The following is a 17,947-nucleotide window of genomic DNA, read 5'->3' on the forward strand; positions in this document are numbered from 1 at the left end:
GAGCCCAAACTTGAACCAATTAGCTGCAAACTTGAGGGTACCATTGATCGCTATTGATTTTCACCGATCGGTTTATTGCTTTATTGGTTTAAGCTCAGTTTACGGCGATTCGATGCACCGGCGGCGGTCAGATGGCATTAGTCTGCATCAATAAGACAGAATCTCCTTGATTGAGGGGTTCAATCTCGTTCCAATTATTTTCTGCTTCATCTTTTCCATTACCATCCGAGTTTTCTCTCTAACACATCTTTCACGGTTCAGTGAGTCTCGGAGGTGATCAATGATAATTAATTACCTGGCCCCCATGATACGGCCTCTTGAATGGAACTAAATCGTTTACAGAGAGAAGAACCGCTCGCGTGCGAACTTTGCTCAACGTAGCCCTCTCGTGATTTATATCTGGTGCCAGCATCTGCCCAATTGTTGGCCACTTCATGACTTGAACCTTCGGCTACATTCGGTTATTGGTACCCACCAACGCGTGGAGATTTTTTTTTTCATGCGTATAAATACAATAAAGTACACTATACCAAAGCATCAGTTGCGAAGTAACTTTTCATCAATTCACATTCAGCCTATTGCAGACAGCACAATGTTCAAAGTGAGTTTATTTTCGATTGCAAGAGTACTCGAAATAGCCATACTATAACTACTATTCCAGATCATTACCCTGGTTGCCTGTTTGGCCGTCGCTGTTTCCGCCCAGTACTACGGGGAAGATCACGGCCACCACAAGGAGGAACACTACGCTCATCCCAAGTACAAGTTCGAATACGGCGTCAAGGACCCGCATACCGGGGACCACAAGACCCACTGGGAAGTGCGCGACGGCGATGTCGTCAAGGGCCAGTACACCCTCCAGGAAGCCGACGGCAGCGAACGTATCGTGGACTACAAGGCCGATGATCATAACGGATTTGAGGCTGTCGTGAAGAACGTTGGACACGGGTATCATTAGTAGGGCTTACATGAGTCTGATGTATGTTTAAAGATGTTGTGCGAAAGTATGGCGCGCTCAAGAGTACCAAACCAAATTTATTGGAACAATTGCTTTTGTAACGAATGTGATATTGTAGTTGTTGTTTAATGTAAAAATGATGATTAATGAAAAAATTTCCCCGAATATGTTTTATGTTATCTTGTTTTGATGAATCTTTGAATGTCACAGAGGGTAGATTGGCGAAAATCCTAGCGAAAGAACCCTCACATCATGTTTATAATATAAGAAGAAAAAACAAAACTAGGTGTAGAAATACTGTCATGTTCCCATTTGCCACACGGGTAAAATTCCATTCCCGAAAATCATAAAACTGACTCATGATTTCATGATTATAGCACATTTTCATGTTATGAAAATACACCATGATTTTGGATCATGAATTCATGATTCGTTTTATGATTTGTGCAACCATAACGCGTTGATGCGTTACGATTTTTACTATCGACGTTTTTGGGCTCATGAAATCATGAGTCATCAAATCTGAAATCATGAGTCTTTTAACCTGAAATCATGAATCTAACTCATGAATATGGGAGCTTTTTTATGAAGGTGGGATAAATTTGCCATCAAATCGATATTCAATTTATGAATTTAAATGGCCTTTTGAGGCCATCAAAGATTCATTTTTTTTAATGTTCCCAGTTCAAACCTAAATCAGGGACATTCTTTCGTTCAACGCGTACCGCAAGATTATACAGCTAGTGTTCGTATTTTCCAACCGTTTTTTTTGCTGTTGTTTAAGCTTTCTTGCTCTTAATGCTTTTAATTAGATGAAAAATGAAATGATACCCACCAAATTTGCATTATGTAGAGATAGCATGGAAAATGAGCGTTTTCCCGGGTTGACACTTCTGACTGACAATTCTAGTAGCTCGTACATATTACTTAGTGTCGATCATTGTAGATAAAAATAGATTCTCCAGGATAGATGGAATCCAGTTCAGCATTTTAAATTGTTTATTTTCCAACCACCGACAACTGGAAGCACGAATTGCGGGTCTGTTGGTTCGACGCAAACGCCTTTCTCGGAAGTCCGTTTTCTTCTGCAATAGCAAGTTTAATGCTGGGAACTAAAATATTATCATTCCTATACATTTAAAAAAATAATTGAATTACTTACAAATCATTTGTCGTAACAAATCAAAATCATTTTGGGGAAAACCCTTTTTTGCACGTAATGGACGACTAAACATTATAATTATGATCTGACAGATACACGTAACGCTTGTCGCAATCATGATTCACGGTCATGGCTGCGGTTATTGTGACTCATGATTTTAGACAATTTGATCATGAAATCATGAGTCATAATCATGATTTCATGAAATGAGAAGGATCATGAATTCATGATTTTCAGATCATGAATTCATGATTTTCAAATCATGAAAGCGGTTAGGGATTTGTTTCCGTGCAGGTATCCCGCTCTTTTGGAACGCAATTTTGTTTAGCAATGACAAGATCAATCTTGTCCTTATATTGAAAAAGGTTTACGGTAAAGTTTTGACAAAATAATAATATCATCATTGTTATTTTCGATTGTACCGGGAAAACCCATTGTTGCTCTATTTTCCAAACAACTACCATATTACTCAAAACATTGTAACTACCATACTGTTATATCGATTTGACACCAGTATTTGCACAATGTCTTAAGGAATTTAAATTGACTCACTTCATGTAATGGAGTCAATTGAACAGGGACTTGAACCCAAGAGTCGTCTATTGAAAACTAATATTTGACACGGATGAAAACTATACCAACACAGCAACGTGTTCCATAAAACACATTTGCAAGAAGGAGATAAATGTACACATGCAGCTTCATTTTTCCACTCGATCTACTTCGATATGCTGGCAGACATGAGGGGACTTGTATTTGCAAGACAAAACATATTCAATTACATCTGATTGCATAAAGCTGAACAGCCACGGGAGGCACAGCAACGAACACAAAATAACCATTTTCACTAATTACGTTTGGTCGTCTCGTTTGACTTCGAGGCGCAGAGATCTTAAGATTCATTCATATTGGCAGCTGGAGGTGCTTGTTATAGATAGATTATCCCATTCAGTGGTAGTAGTTTTTCTGGTTAGCATAGCTGGTGGCAAACGTTTCACCGCCTCCGTTTTCCCATCCATTATTTTGATTAGGCTTGTTGCTTGAACTGGTTCGGATATCGCTCCAGCCTTTCAGCGGCTGCTGGTTAGACTGCAGCCAGAGATATTTTCCATCCAATGAGCTGTCGATGTCTTGATGTTGTGACTGTCCCAACTTGAAGTCATAGCCATTGCTGAGCTGTGTGGGGTGATCCTTTTGCCAAACAACGAATGGGGCTTTGTAGGATTGTGGGTGAACAGCATGTCCTACGCGTTTCACAATCGCCTGAAATCCGTGCCATTTATCGGCCTTATACTGCACGTAACGCTTGGTTCCATCTGGTTCATCCAGAGTGTAGCCACCCTTAACTCCATTACCGTCGCTAAATTCCCACTGGCTTTTGTGGTCACCGGTATGTGGATCATTCACACCATACTCGAATTTGTACTTAGCTCCAGAGGTCCAATCGTCATGATCGTAACTTGACACACATGCAGCCGCATAGAATAAAAATAGCAAAACGATCTGAAAATAATTTATTGATTAGAGAAGGGTAGAGAAATTTGCATGTAGGAATACTTTGAACATTATTTATTTTCGCAGTCCTATAGAATACAGAACTGAACAAAAGCAGATTGACAACTGACCTTTTGATCAGACAAGCGACCTTTTATAGCGTTGTCACATATGCTGCAGCAATTATTGACAATGATTTACCAAAACATAAGGCACGTGTGCTTAAATTCTGCATAGCAATTCTACAGCCATGTGTTTACAAATACTTAGTTAGGCCCTTGATCTACTTTCTTATCAAACGAATTTTAACGCACAAACATATTTCATGCTTTTCACAAATCATATTTAATGTTTGCGCTCTGGACGGTTCAGCTTAATTCTCCTGTCTAGTTTTTAATTCGGTCTTCCGCTTTTTATTTCCTTCGATTATCAACTCAGCATATTCCCTCAGTTCCTCATACAGGATTTGAGACAAGATCTGAGGGCAGCGTAAGCAGCTAAGCCGATTACGATGTCTGTCATATCCGGAAATAGCAACTGGTGTCGCACGGTACAAGCAGTATCAAAAATCACCTCAAACAGTTGAATAACGGCGGTCAATCTCGATAATATCGATATCGTCCGCCCAAGAGCATATGCGGTCTTGTGATAATGGCACCGCTTCTTTGCACATCAGCTCTCCTAATCGCATAACATGTGTAAGTGACTTTGTCTCGAAGCGTCAAAGTCCCTTCGGATCGCGATGATGATGAACGTTTCCGGAAAGTATCACAACAAATCATACTTTTTGGGCGGATTTTCCTCTGATTTTGATGGATGAACAATAAAAATGTGCGAATATAATCATCGCACTTAGTTTTGTTAATCGAAACAAATGGAAAATACTCCGAATAAGTATGAAAATGTTGGCTTGTTTTCACTTCAGCTTAACACATAATTGAGGAAAAATATTTAAGCTCTTTTAGTAGAATGTCTGTCTACGGGCAGCAGGGACTATGTCCAAGGGCTTGACGATCCCTCCCCAGGCCATCTGCGAGTTGTGGCGCCTGCCTAGGATGTGGTGGGGTTTGACAGTGGGCCCTGTTAAACCTCTATAAAAAGCTGCATGAATCCGCAAGTAGGCTCTGCCAAAGCGACCGTGTGCCGCTCAAAGCGCACAAGCCCAAGTCCTGATGTTAGGTGGGACGCTAAACAACCCTGAAAGGATCACGATTGGAATCTTGGAACATGGAACTGCAAGTCGCTAGGCTTCTCAGGTTGCGACAGGATAATCTACGATGAATTACATCCCCGCAACTTCGATGTCGCAGCGCTGCAGGAAATCTGCTGGACAGGACAGAAAGTGTGGAAAAGCGGGCATCGAGCGGCTACCTTCTATCAAAGCTAGGGCACCACCAACGAGCTGGGAACCGGCTTCATAGTGCTGGGAAAGATGCGCCAACGCGTGATTGGGTGGCAGCCAATCAACGCAAGGATGTGCAAGCTGAGGATAAATGGCCGTTTCTTCAACTATAGCATCATCAACGTGCACTCCCCACACGAAGGGAGATCCGACGACGAGAAAGAAGCGTTCTATGCGCAGCTGGAGCAGACATACGATGGATGCCCACTGGGGGGCGTCAAAATTGTCATCGGTGACATGAACGCTCAGGTAGGAAGGGAGGAAATGTATAGACCGGATAGTCTGCATACCGTATCGAACGACAACGGCCAACGATGCATAAACTTTGCAGCCTTTGCGGAATGGTAGTCCGAAGCACTTTCTTCCCCCGCAAGAATATCCACAAGGCCACATGGAAATCACCTAAACAAGTAACGGAAAACCAAATCGACCACGTTCTAATCGACGGTAAATTCTTCTCCGACATCACGAACGTACGCACGAGCCGCAGTGCGAATATTGAATCCGACCACTACCTCGTTGCAGTATGCATGCGCTCAAAACTCTCGATGGTGATCAACACGCGTCGGAGTCGTCCGCCGCGGCTAAACACTGGGCGGCTACAAGACGGTAGACTAGCCCAAGACTACGCGCAGCAGCTGGAAGTGGCACTCCCAACGGAAGAGCAGCTAGGCGCAGCATCTCTTGAAGATTGCTGGAGAGATATTCGATCCGCCATTGGAAGCACCGCAACCGCTGCACTAGGCTGCACTATGACGGCGAATGTGAGCAGTTAGTTGAGAAGAAGAATGCAGCATGGGCGAAATTGCTGCAACACCGCACGAGGGCGAACGAGGCACGATACAAACGGGCGCGGAACAGACAAAACTCGATTTTCCGGAGGAAAAAGCGCCAGCAGGAAGATCGAGACCATGAAGAGACGGAGGAACTGTACCGCGCTAATAACGCACGAAAGTTCTATGAGAAGTTGAACCGTTCACGTAAGGGCCACGTGCCGCAGCCCGATATGTGTAAGGACATAAACGGGAACCTTCTTACGAACGAGCGTGAGGTGATCCAAAGATGGCGGCAGCACTACGAAGAGCACCTGAAAGGCGATATGGCAGACAACGGTGGCGCTATGGTAATGAACCTAGGAGCACGCGCGCAGGACATGCGACTTCCGGCTCCGAATCTCCAGGAAATCCAGGAGGAGATCAGCCGGCTGAAAAACAACAAAGCCCCTAGAGTTGGCCAACTACCAGGAGAGCTGTTTAAACACGGTGGTGAGGCACTGGATAGAGCGCTGCACTGGGTGATTACCAAGGTTTGGGAGGATGAGGTTCTGCCGCAGGAGTGGATGAAAGGTGTCGTATGTCCCATCTACAAAAAGGGCGATAAGCTGGATTGTAGCAACTACCGCGCTGCCATTGCTGAACGCCGCCTACAAGGTACTCTCCCAAATTTTATGCCGCCGAATAACACCAATTGCAAGAGAGTTCGTGGGTCAGTACCAGGCGGGATTTATGGGTGAACGCTCTACCACAGACCAGGTGTTCGCCATACGTCAGGTATTGCAGAAATGCCGCGAATACAACGTGCCCACACATCATCTATTTATCGACTTCAAAGCCGCATATGATACAATCGATCGGGACCAGCTATGGCAGCTAATGCACGAAAACGGATTTCCGGATAAACTGATACGGTTGATCAAGGCGACGATGGATCGGGTGATGTGCGTAGTTCGAGTTTCAGGGGCATTCTCGAGTCCCTTCGAAACGCGTAGAGGGTTACGGCAAGGTGATGGTCTTTCGTGTCTGCTATTCAACATCGCTTTGGAGGGAGTAATACGAAGGCCAGGGATTGACACGAGTGGTACGATTTTCACGAAGTCCGTTCAGTTATTTGGTTTCGCCGACGACATTGATATCATGTAACACGTAACTTTGAGAGAATGGAGGAAGCCTACATCAGACTGAAAAGCGAAGCTAAACGGATTGGACTAGTCATCAACACGTCGAAGACGAAGTACATGATAGGAAGAGGCTCAAGAGAGGTCAATGTAAGCCACCTACCACGAGTTTCTATCGGTGGTGACGAAATCGAGGTGGTTGAAGAATTCGTGTACTTGGGCTCACTGGTGACCGCCGATAACGATACCAGCAGAGAAATTCGGAGGCGCATAATGGCTGGAAATCGTACGTACTTTGGACTCCGTAAGACGCTCCAATCGAAAAGAGTTCGCCGCCGTACCAAACTGACTATCTACAAAACGCTTATAAGACCGGTAGTTCTCTACGGACACGAGACCTGGACGATGCTCGTGGAGGACCAACGCGCACTGGGAGTTTTTGAAAGGAAAGTGTTGCGTACCAACTATGGTGGGGTGCAGATGGCGGATGGTACGTGGAGGAGGCAAATGGACCACGAGTTGCATCATCTGTTGGGAGAACCATCCATCGTTCACACCGCGAAAATCGGAAGGCTGCGGTGGGCCGGGCACGTAGCCAGAATGTCGGACAGTAATCCGGTGAAAATGGTTCTCGACAACGATCCGACGGGAACAAGAAAGCGAGGTGCACAGCGGGCAAGGTGGATAGATCAGGTGGAGGACGATTTGCGGACCCTCCGCAGACTACGTGGTTGGCGAAGTGCAGCCATGGACCGAGCTGAATGGAGAAGACTTTTATGTGCAGCACAGGCCACTCCGGCCTTAGTCTGATAAATAAATAAATAGTAGAATGTCTTCAACTGTCTAAGACGAGTTTAGTACTTTCCATAAGTGAGGTTATGTCCGATTTCCGACTGCTCTCCGACTGTGTGAAACTAACTCATCGAAAATTGTTAGCCGTCAGTTACATTAAAACGAGTAACATGAGTAACTTAATATGTGTTGTTCCAGGAGATCCCCGTGGTGTGTGAATGGAACACAAAATTGTGTAAATTATTTAAGTGTGTATAGTGAACAGTAAAATCGAATATCTATCGCCCTGCTCCAATCCTTATAAGACTACGACAAATGTCAAAATCTCATTCACACCGCTTACACTTGATTTTGATGCTTCCAACGTTACACGAATTAGCTGTATTAGTTTCGTCGGAAATCCATGTTCATGTACGTTGCTTTGAAGTCAATAAACATATGATATGTCTGCAAGTTATACCTCCGGAATTAATCAAAGATTTTCCTCACGACATTTGATCCGTCGTTGACCGGTCATCACGAAAACCTTCATTATTCTGTTCAAAAGAATACGGGACTTAATTTTGAACGCCGAATTAAGGATGGTTATTTCTCGGTAGTTTGCGCACTCCGGCTGCGCCCTTTCCTAGCGAATACCGAAAAGAATATTGAACAGAGAACCAGATAGAGGCCGGCGATTTCGTGGAAGGCCACGAACACGCTGGCGGCACGCGGTGGAATCGGACCTCAAACGTTCGGGGAAACTGGAGGAACATCGCCCAAGACCGAAGATTATGGAGCTCTACAATACGCATGGCATAGGTGTATCGACGCTGTAGCTTACTGGGTATCCAGGTATAGGTGTTCACTGGGATCATTCGAGCGAAACAGTAGTGATCAAAGTCAATGTCCGGCCATCTGAATTTCCTCACATCGATTACATCCGACAAATGCCGTCCATTTACCAAAACATGATCTATCTAGGTGCAAATTTCACCGTTTGGGGTTCTCCAGATGTGCGAAAGTCACTAACTGTCGGCCGTAGTCAGGTTATGGGACGGAAACATTTTCTCTACCGATCTGAGCTTTAGCGTCTCCAATAACAATTTCACGTCATACTTTGGACAATGTCCATAAGCTACATCAAGACATTCAAAAACGTTCCTTCAAGTCGTCGGATTCATCGTTTATCGTAGATTTTGAGTAGGCTGCAATTGAAAAATTTGCCTCAAATCCTTAATACACAAATTCATTTGCTGATGGGTTTCCATAACTGACTTCATCGGCTTGCCCATCACTCGCTACGTATAGTCGAATAGACATTACTGCCGTTATACGCATAACTGTCCCTTGTACATTGGAAATCCCATCAGCAAACGTGGGACAAATTAGGCATATTTGACGGCCAATAATTAAAGAATTACGGTTGGAAGACAATTTTATACTGAACTAATTATTGTATAAATATTGAGTGGAAGAAAGAGTATCAATGAAAAGAATAAGTAAATCATTTTCACTCGACCAAATGTCAATCAATGAAATGTTCCAAAACCGACTGTGATGAAGTATTGGCAAGTATTGATATTATTGGTTTTTGACCATGGGTCGAAAAATAGGGTCACCAGGGTCTCTAGAAGTTTCTATTAGCTCAGGTGAAAAATCCTCATTAGCTTCCGTACTCGTTTCTTTCGCTACTGATTGAACTTCCTCACGTCCACTGAATCCCTCTAATCAGTTCATTCATGTATCTTTTGGATTGTTTATTAATATTTAATCAAAAATCTTTCGACTAAATGTCCTTTCGACTAAATGTCTATTCGACCAAATGTTCATTTGACTAAATTTCCATTCGCCTAAATGTCCATTCGACTAAATGTCCTTTCGACTAAATGTCTATTCGGCCAAATGTCCATTCGACTAAATGTCCATTTGACTAAATTTCCATTCGACTAAATGTCCATTCGACTAAATGTCCCTTCGAACAAATGTCCTTTCGACTAAATGTCATTCGACTAAACGTCATTCGACGAAATGTCATTCGACGAACTATCCCAAAGCCGGCCTATTCGAGCAAATGTCCTATTCGGCTGAATGTCCTATTCAGCCAAATGTCCTATTCGGCCAAATGTCATATTCGGCTAAATGTCATATTCGGCTAAATGTCCTATTCGGCCAAATGTCCTATTCGACCAAATGTCATATTCGGCCAAATGTCATATTCGGCCAAATGTCCTATTCGGCCAAATGTCCTATTCGGCCAAATGTCCTATTCGGCCAAATGTCCTATTCGGCCAAATGTCCTATTCGGCCAAATGTCCTATTCGGTCAAATGTCCTATTCAGTCAAATGTCCTATTCGGCCAAATGTCCTATTCGGCCAAATGTCCTATTCGGCCAAATGTCCTATTCGATCAAAAGTCCTATTCGACCAAATTTCCTATTCAGCCAAATGTCCTATTCGGCCAAGTATCCTATTTGGCTAAATGTCCTATTCGGGCAAACGTCCTATTCGGCCAAATGTCATATTTGGCTACATGTCCTATTCGGCCAAAAGTTATATTCGGCTAAATGTCCTAATCGGCCAAATGCCCTATTCGGCCAAATGTCATATTCGGCTAAATGCCCTAATCGTCCAATTGTCCTATTCGGCCAAATGTCCTATTCAGCCAAATGTCCTATTCGGCCAAATGACCTATTCGACTTAATGGCCTATTCGTCTAAATGGCCTATTCGCCTATATGACCCTTTCGGACAAATGACTTTCAGCCTAATGGTCTTTTCGACCAAATAGTATATTCAGCCAAACAACTTTCGGCCATATTGCATTCGGTCGAACGGTATTCGGCCAAACGACCCTTCCCCAAGATCTGTATGGGTGACTTCAATGCAAAGATCGGATTCGACTTTGATGTCAGTAAAGAAAGGCTTTCATGGCCTGCATATAGATCACATCGCGATCTCCCAAAACGCCTCTTACATCCCAGAAGGGTTCTTCACCTCGGGCCACAAGGGTATCCAATAGTTGCTCTCTGAAGGTGTCATTTTCCGAGCAATACCAAACTACGTGATCGATGTCATCGTAGAGATGTGTGTTCAGTGAATAGTGATTGGACATAAGTCTCGATATCGTGCGAATGAAGCATCGACTGAAGTCCTCACCTCTGAAGCACGCTCACACAGAAGCTTTAGAAACTATGGAAAATAGTCACTATGGAAAATAGTTCATTGTGTGACCAAATCTTTTGCCAATTTTGAAGAGTACTCTGACGGACTAATGGGAAAAACTCGTTGTTCGAGATTTTACTATCATAAACTTCACCTTGGAATATGTTATGGACATGGTTGAATACGTATCCAAGCTTCTAGTGCCGAAAAAAGCTAGTGCCGTGGCTGTAGATCGCAAGTTCTGGACTCAAGGACGGTTTGGATGACCCAGGATTAGGGTGGCTCAAAAAACACTTTTTCAAATTTGTTGATGGGTCGCCTTCTTATTCGGTTCTATTTGATGCCCTGATGCTCTGGACAAAATTTCAGCCAAATCGATCAACGTTTGGGCGGTGCTAAACTCGTCGGAAGTTTATATGGACAAATGTATGCAGAAACATCCAAAAACAGTGATTTGCAGTTGGACGGCACAATTCACGATTAAGAATCATGATACTCATTCAGTTCTTGTAGAATTAAATACAGAATGTTATGCTGAAAACCGCGAGAAGATTAGAGTTTATTAGACAAAGATATTAGCATTTTACTGCAGTGTTGTAAGGGTGAATTTATTTCTTTTCAAAGGTAAAAGAAACGAAATTTGCTCAAACTCCACTTCAGAGAAATGCTAATAACTTAGCCAGGCAAACTCTAATCTTCTCGCGGTTTTCTGCATAACATTCTGTATTAAATTCTTCAAGATCTGAATGAGTATCATAGTTCTGCATCGTAAGTTGTGCCGTCCAACTGCAATTCACTGTTTTTGGATGTTTCTGCGTACATTTTTGCATATAAACTTCCAACGAGTTTAGCACCGCCCAAACGTTGACCGATTTGGCTGAAATTTCGTCCAGAGCATCAGGGCATCAAATAGAGCTGAATAAGAGGGCGGCCCATAAAAAAAATGAAAAAAGTTTTTCCCATACTAAATTGAGCCACCTTACCCAGGATATCCCAAATCCATCTTACTATGTCTTTTGTTCCTCACAAGTATGTTATGAACACAGTTGAAAACATATCCAAGCTTGGAATGACAAAAAAACTAGTATCGTGGCTGTAGATTACAAGTTCTGGACTGAAAGACGGTTTTAATGACCTAGGATATCCTTAAATCATCTTAGCATGTCTGCTGGTTTTCTGGAATATGTTGTGGACATTGTTGAATACGTATTCAAGCTTCTTGTGACGAAAAAAGTTAGTGTCGTCTGTAGATCCCCATTTCTGAATACAAGGATGGTTTGGATGACCCTGGATATACCAAAACCAGCTGACCATGACTTTTGATCTTCAGAAATATGTCATGGATATGGTTGAACACATATCCAAGCTTGGAGTGACGGAAAAAGCTAGCATGGTAACTGTAGATTGCATGTTCTGGACTCAAGGATAATTTGGATGATCTAACACATCCCAAAAATATATTTTTCACCTTTTTTTCCCTTCCTTTATTATTAATTACGAAAATCACGAAAAAAAATGGAACAAATCAAATTTACTGTGTCATACCGCTTAGACAAAATTTGGGCCATAAAAACAAAACCGAGTAAACAAACGAACATCCATGGATCTGTCTCTTCTGTATCAGCTTACAATCATACTGTTGAATTTTTGAACATATCAGGAAACGTAATTTATCACTTTACCTATCATACGCCTACCATAAAAAACCGAAATATGAATTATTTTGGCCAGGCTTTTGGTCTACTTACCCCTTAGTGCGACGTAGCCTCAACAAAGTCATAAAGGAAATCGACACGAATTTGACCAGGGCCCAGGTCAAGGCTAAAGCGAGCAGCAGCCCAGGATGAAGAATGAAGATCTTTTACATTGGTTGGGATCAAATATAGATCCATTCTAGACCAACATTTGAAAAGGGCGTAACAGCCAAAATTTATTCCTTTTGATTCATCGTCTACATATATAGCTACATATGTGGACAAAGAATCAGAATCAAATGTTGGTCTAGCATTAAAATCATTCAGAAAATGTGTATTTTTTGGCAAGGCGTGTTCCACTGAAGAAGCTGTAGGAATTGTAGATACTAAACCGGGTAGCTTATATCACTTGGCACAAACTACTTCACCTCCGCTTATCTCCTAAGCGGTGCACATCCATACGCTTAAATCTGGTTTAGTGAATAAGCGAGGGTGAAGAAATCGGCTCTTGAGGCCTAAGGCTTCATTCATAAGAACCTCAAACGTTCGGATGAACTGTTTATAATCAATTCCCTTGGATTGAGAATTCTTCTGTGTCATCTATTCGGCACTGACCAGAAGAACTTGCATCGATTCACTAAAGGAGCACTTTGTTGCAGCACCAGCCGAATCAATTCGTAATCTAACAGTTTTGCATTTCATAACAACGTTTATTTACTACAGTATTCTATCACATTTTTTCTCAGTCTCAATGATGGTGCTGGTACAGGTTGGCGTAGCTGCTGGCATGATCATGTCCATGATCATGTCCACCAGAATGATGGTGTCCCTCTTCGTGTCCATAGAGCTGCGGATGCTGAGCATGGCCAACTCGCTTCACATGAGCCTGGAAGCCATTGTGCTTATCCGAAGTGTACTCAACAACACGCTTCGTCCCGTCTGCCTCGTGCAGAGTATATTGGCCTTTCACGACGTCGCCATCCCGATGCTCCCACTGATCCTTGCTGTCACCAGTGTGGAAATCTTTCACTCCGTATTCGAACTTGTACTTCGGATGGGAATAATGATCCTCACTGTACTCTGCCGTTACTGCCACGATCAAAGCGGCAATGGTGAAAAAGGCAACCTAAAGGTGAAAACACAACACTTCCATGAATTGAAACCACTGAAAAACACATAAAACAACCAACAAACCTTCATCATGGTGACTGAGTTCTTATGCTGTGACTGGTTGGTAGAACACTGATTAACTAAGTGAGCGAGTTAGTCGCTTTAAATACAACACTCCAATCATCGTGATCAAAAAGCGGTAAAAATCGTGCCTATATAAAAATCACACTTGGGCCCCAAATTTGCGCAATTTCTTTCCCATTGGTTTCATTCGAGCGGTTTTCATAGAACAAGTGCACCCCCGCCGCAGCATATATGACTAGTCGGTATGATTTGTGGTTTTGCCTTCTGGTTTGCTAACTTTTCAAGTTCGCATGAGCATTTTTCTCGGTTTTCTTCCTATCATGCTTATTCATCTGTTCGTCGGGTAAGCTCGAAAGGCATTGGATGGTGTGCCCATGCAGTGGCAGTTAGGATTGGGAAAATAAATGCAACAAGAATATGCACCGAATTATGCGCTTGTGTTAAGCCATTCAACTTTTGAGAAAAGTACTTTCGGCTCCCCATTCGAATTTGCAGTTCGTTCTATTGTCGATTAAATTTTGTATAAATTGATCGTTCTGATCTTGATGAAAAATAGTTCAATTCTGACATCTGAAAAGATCAGTTAAGCTAATCAAATAAAAATGTTCAAAGTATGAAAGACACCGTAGCATACCCATTCATGCAAATATATTCTATTTTCAATATTTACAGATAATCCTTGTCATTGCGTTTGCAGTACTGGTTGCGGCGGAACAATACGAAGACCATCACTCCCATCCAAAGTATAAATTTGAATATGGCGTAAAGGATTTCCACACCGGGGATAACAAAGATCAGTGGGAACATCGGGATGGTGACATTGTGGAAGGACAATACACGCTGCAGGAAGCTGATGGTACAAAACGCATCGTGGAGTACACGTCAGACAAGCATCACGGATTCCAGGCTCATGTAAAACGTGTTGGTCACGCGCATCATCCGCAAATTTATGGACATCACTCGGATGGACACCATGCGTCTGGCAGCGAACTTGGTGGACACGATCATCACGGTCACGCCAGTAGTTATGCCAATTTGTATCAACACCATCATTAAGACATGTGCCATGAATTTTGAGGAAATAAATCTTATCGGAATAAATCTAATCGGTTCTTTTCAATAGGCATCTAACTAATGACATACCAATACCTACATGTAGGCCAAACAAGACTATCTTAAATTTAAACAATTTTCTGATCTACTATTTTAAATCTTTATTTTTCATTTATTGGAACACGGAAAAGCCCCTGGGACTGTTATTCCGAGTGGATTGACTTGGATTGATTGATTTTTTAAGATTTTTTTAAGAAAATGGATCATGGTGGGGTAAAACGGACACGTTCTGGTTTCATTTTGAATAGCTTGTATTGTTTACCTCCGAAAACACCAAACATTCATTAGGAAATTCGAATTTCCGAGTTTTGCTCAGACAAATAGCATTTTTAAGAGATTTTTATTGCCTAACATGCTTTTTAGTGAATTCGTTGCAAGTTATTATTATCCAACATTTGTATTCTCAGAGGCTCGTTTTAGAGATGCTAAGGGTTTACTACATATTTGAACTTTGATAGTGGGGATTTTTAATGTCAAGTGTTTGAAAATCAAGTTCCGGTTCCTGATTTTTGTTTTCAAGAATGAAGTGCATTGTTCCATCTTGCCGCAGCACTGAAGCTGCTTCCGGTTTACCTTTTTTATCGGTACCATCAAACGGTCACCAAGTTTATCGTAAGTGGATACAGTATATGCGATTATCAGGCGACCGGAACGAAAAAATATGTCACCAGCACTTCAAAGAAAATGATTTTATAATACGTAAGTAGCATTCTAGTTTAATTATATTTTATTATTATTATTTTTTAATGTTCCAGGACAACGAATAACGCTTAAACCTAAAACTGTTCCTTCAAGAAAAATTCCTGTACGAGAATCTAAAATAAACCCGAAAGGAATATGTTGTGTAGCAGGATGCAATACGAAGAGGAGAAGAACATTACAACCATTTCCTACTCAGCGGTCTACTCTCCGGCGTTGGAAGATTACACTAGCTATAACGGATGGCCTTCCGGTTTCTAATCTTCGGATTTGTCTCAGACATTTCAATGATGAAGACTGTTGTAAAGGTATTGAATTCAAACTAAACTAATAACAATTGACTAACATTAACTGTTTAATTTCAGTAACTTCGAAATATCTTAAGCCAAACGCCGTTCCGTCGAGAAAAATCACCAAATTACCAAAGTTTCCAGAACGGCCTCGGTTGTCAACGAATCCCCCGTCTCATCTCTGGGACCATAATTATTGTTTGTTTCACAAACCTAGAGCTAGGAGCAATCGTATTTGTTATGTATATGGATGCTTTTCGAAAGCCCAGAACGGTGTTTTGTTGCACCAGTTTCCGCACAAGAAAGATAAACGGTTCCAAATGTGGTTAAAAAATTTGAATTGCCGTAAAATGCCAACAAAAAACTCACGAGTGTGCAGTATCCATTTTCAACAAACTGATTACACTCCAGGTAATATTGGTTTCTTCTTCTTCACTGCACCACGTTGAATAGCCTTTAATATATTCCAAACAGTGGAAGTTATCTTAACACATCCAGCTCGACAAATTGATTACATAACCCTAGCTCATTTTTTGTTTAAAACTAACATTGCAGGTGGACGATACTTGAAGAAAAACGCTGTACCGTTACTTGTCACATCGGAACGAGCATGGACGAATTCATCAATCAACTCTTCATTAAATTCTGCGTACAATTATGATGAATTATGATGTCCAACCGTCTTATGAAACTGAAGAAGTCAAATTGACTGAACAACAGGCGGGATACGAAGCACCAGTTAACAGCAACGAAACAAATGAAAGTTGCTTGAGTTCAACATTATTGTCACCTATGGTTGAAGAGCGACGTCCAGATTTACCGGCAGAAGCGAATACAAAACGGATCTCCAGCGAATCATCATGTCATTGTATCGATTCAGGAGAAGGCTGTTCCAGTAAAATTTTCTTCATCCCATCTTTTACCTGCTACATCATTAGAAGGCAATGTGGATCATATTACGGAAACACCAATTGAACGATCTGGACTGCAAGGAGAAATGGGCAATTCCATATACAGTGAAGCAGAAATAAGTATTCAAAGAGACTGTAAAATAATTCTATCGGATTTACTAATCACGGATAAAGAGGTTAATATTTGGACAGGAATCCCCACAATGGAACAATTAATCGAACTGTGTCTAGCAGTAAAATCTTTAGAAAGTAATATTTTCCCAAGATGTTTTAAAATGCACTCATCTGATCGAGTAATATTGACACTGGCTAAGCTAAAACAAAACATTTCATATGAGGCGCTAGGGATTCTGTTTCGTACGTCTGGTGTGACAGTATCAGCTTATTTTTCGCAATCCAAATTTTGTCAAGGATTTTAAAGCAGTTCATTTACTGGCCATCTAAAGAAGAGCTTCAGAATAATGTTCCTTTATGCTTCCGAGAACATTTCCCCAATGTAACCGTAGTTCTTGACGCTACTGAGATACCTGTGGCTACACTCAAATGTTTGAACTGTAGGATATCTTGCTACTCAAACTACAAATCACGACGAACCGTAAAATTCTTGATCGGTGTATCACCCGCAGGTCTAATTACATTTGTTAGTAAGGCATATTCGGGAAAATCTTCGGACAAATTTATTTTCAATGAGGAGAGATTGATAGATCGTTTGGAATCACATATCGATGAAGTGATGGTAGATAAGGGCGTTTCAATTGAAAATGAATGTTCCACTAAGTGTATAAAATTACATATACCACCATTCATGAAAGGAAACAAACTAACACCAAACGAAGCCAGTAGAAATGAGGCGATTGCTCGTGCCAGGGTACACGTTGAACGTGTCATTCAAAGAGTGAAGATCTTTGGGATACTAACAACCACTATTAACACTGCTATGCTTGGTCATATAGACGACATAATGTGCGTAGTCTGCGGAATCGTTAATCTAACTGTACTAACCAGTATTGAACGATGACAAATTTTAGATGTATCACCTAAACACTTAGCACAAACTGTTGAAAGATTTTTACATTTTCATTTATAAACAGAGAAAAGTTTTGATGTTGTAATAAACGTCTTGCTAATACAATACGTAATGTTTCATTTGAACCGTCGGTTGTTTCGTACCATCAAAAGTTGATTCTACATTAAAATGTGA

The 17,947-nt window shown here is 41.7% G+C and overlaps 4 protein-coding genes across 4 annotated transcripts; 2 read left to right on the plus strand and 2 right to left on the minus strand.

Moving 5' to 3' along the window:
• The first annotated feature begins 459 nt into the window (after nt 1-459).
• On the plus strand, nt 460-1,123 carry LOC134211283 (cuticle protein 19-like). The gene is made up of 2 exons (XM_062688004.1): nt 460-601; nt 662-1,123. Exons 1-2 carry the CDS (start codon nt 500-502, stop codon nt 956-958), a joined length of 399 nt encoding a protein of 132 aa, XP_062543988.1. The 5' UTR covers nt 460-499; the 3' UTR covers nt 959-1,123.
• A 1,889-nt stretch (nt 1,124-3,012) lies between these two features.
• LOC134209396 (uncharacterized) lies at nt 3,013-3,686 on the minus strand. Its single transcript, XM_062685381.1, has 2 exons — nt 3,678-3,686; nt 3,013-3,623 (listed from the first exon to the last, which is right to left on the minus strand). The coding sequence occupies exons 1-2, from the start codon at nt 3,684-3,686 to the stop codon at nt 3,069-3,071; spliced, it is 564 nt and encodes a 187-aa protein (XP_062541365.1). The 3' UTR covers nt 3,013-3,068.
• A 9,552-nt stretch (nt 3,687-13,238) lies between these two features.
• Nucleotides 13,239-13,771, minus strand: LOC134211284 (cuticle protein 19-like). Its single transcript, XM_062688005.1, has 2 exons — nt 13,734-13,771; nt 13,239-13,665 (listed from the first exon to the last, which is right to left on the minus strand). The coding sequence occupies exons 1-2, from the start codon at nt 13,740-13,742 to the stop codon at nt 13,288-13,290; spliced, it is 387 nt and encodes a 128-aa protein (XP_062543989.1). The 5' UTR covers nt 13,743-13,771; the 3' UTR covers nt 13,239-13,287.
• A 564-nt stretch (nt 13,772-14,335) lies between these two features.
• Nucleotides 14,336-14,839, plus strand: LOC134209397 (cuticle protein 19-like). The gene is made up of 2 exons (XM_062685382.1): nt 14,336-14,344; nt 14,406-14,839. Exons 1-2 carry the CDS (start codon nt 14,336-14,338, stop codon nt 14,787-14,789), a joined length of 393 nt encoding a protein of 130 aa, XP_062541366.1. The 3' UTR covers nt 14,790-14,839.
• Nucleotides 14,840-17,947: the final 3,108 nt, after the last annotated feature.

This window comes from Armigeres subalbatus, chromosome 2 (assembly GCF_024139115.2).
Source record: "Armigeres subalbatus isolate Guangzhou_Male chromosome 2, GZ_Asu_2, whole genome shotgun sequence".
NCBI classification, from domain to species: Eukaryota; Metazoa; Arthropoda; class Insecta; order Diptera; family Culicidae; genus Armigeres; species Armigeres subalbatus.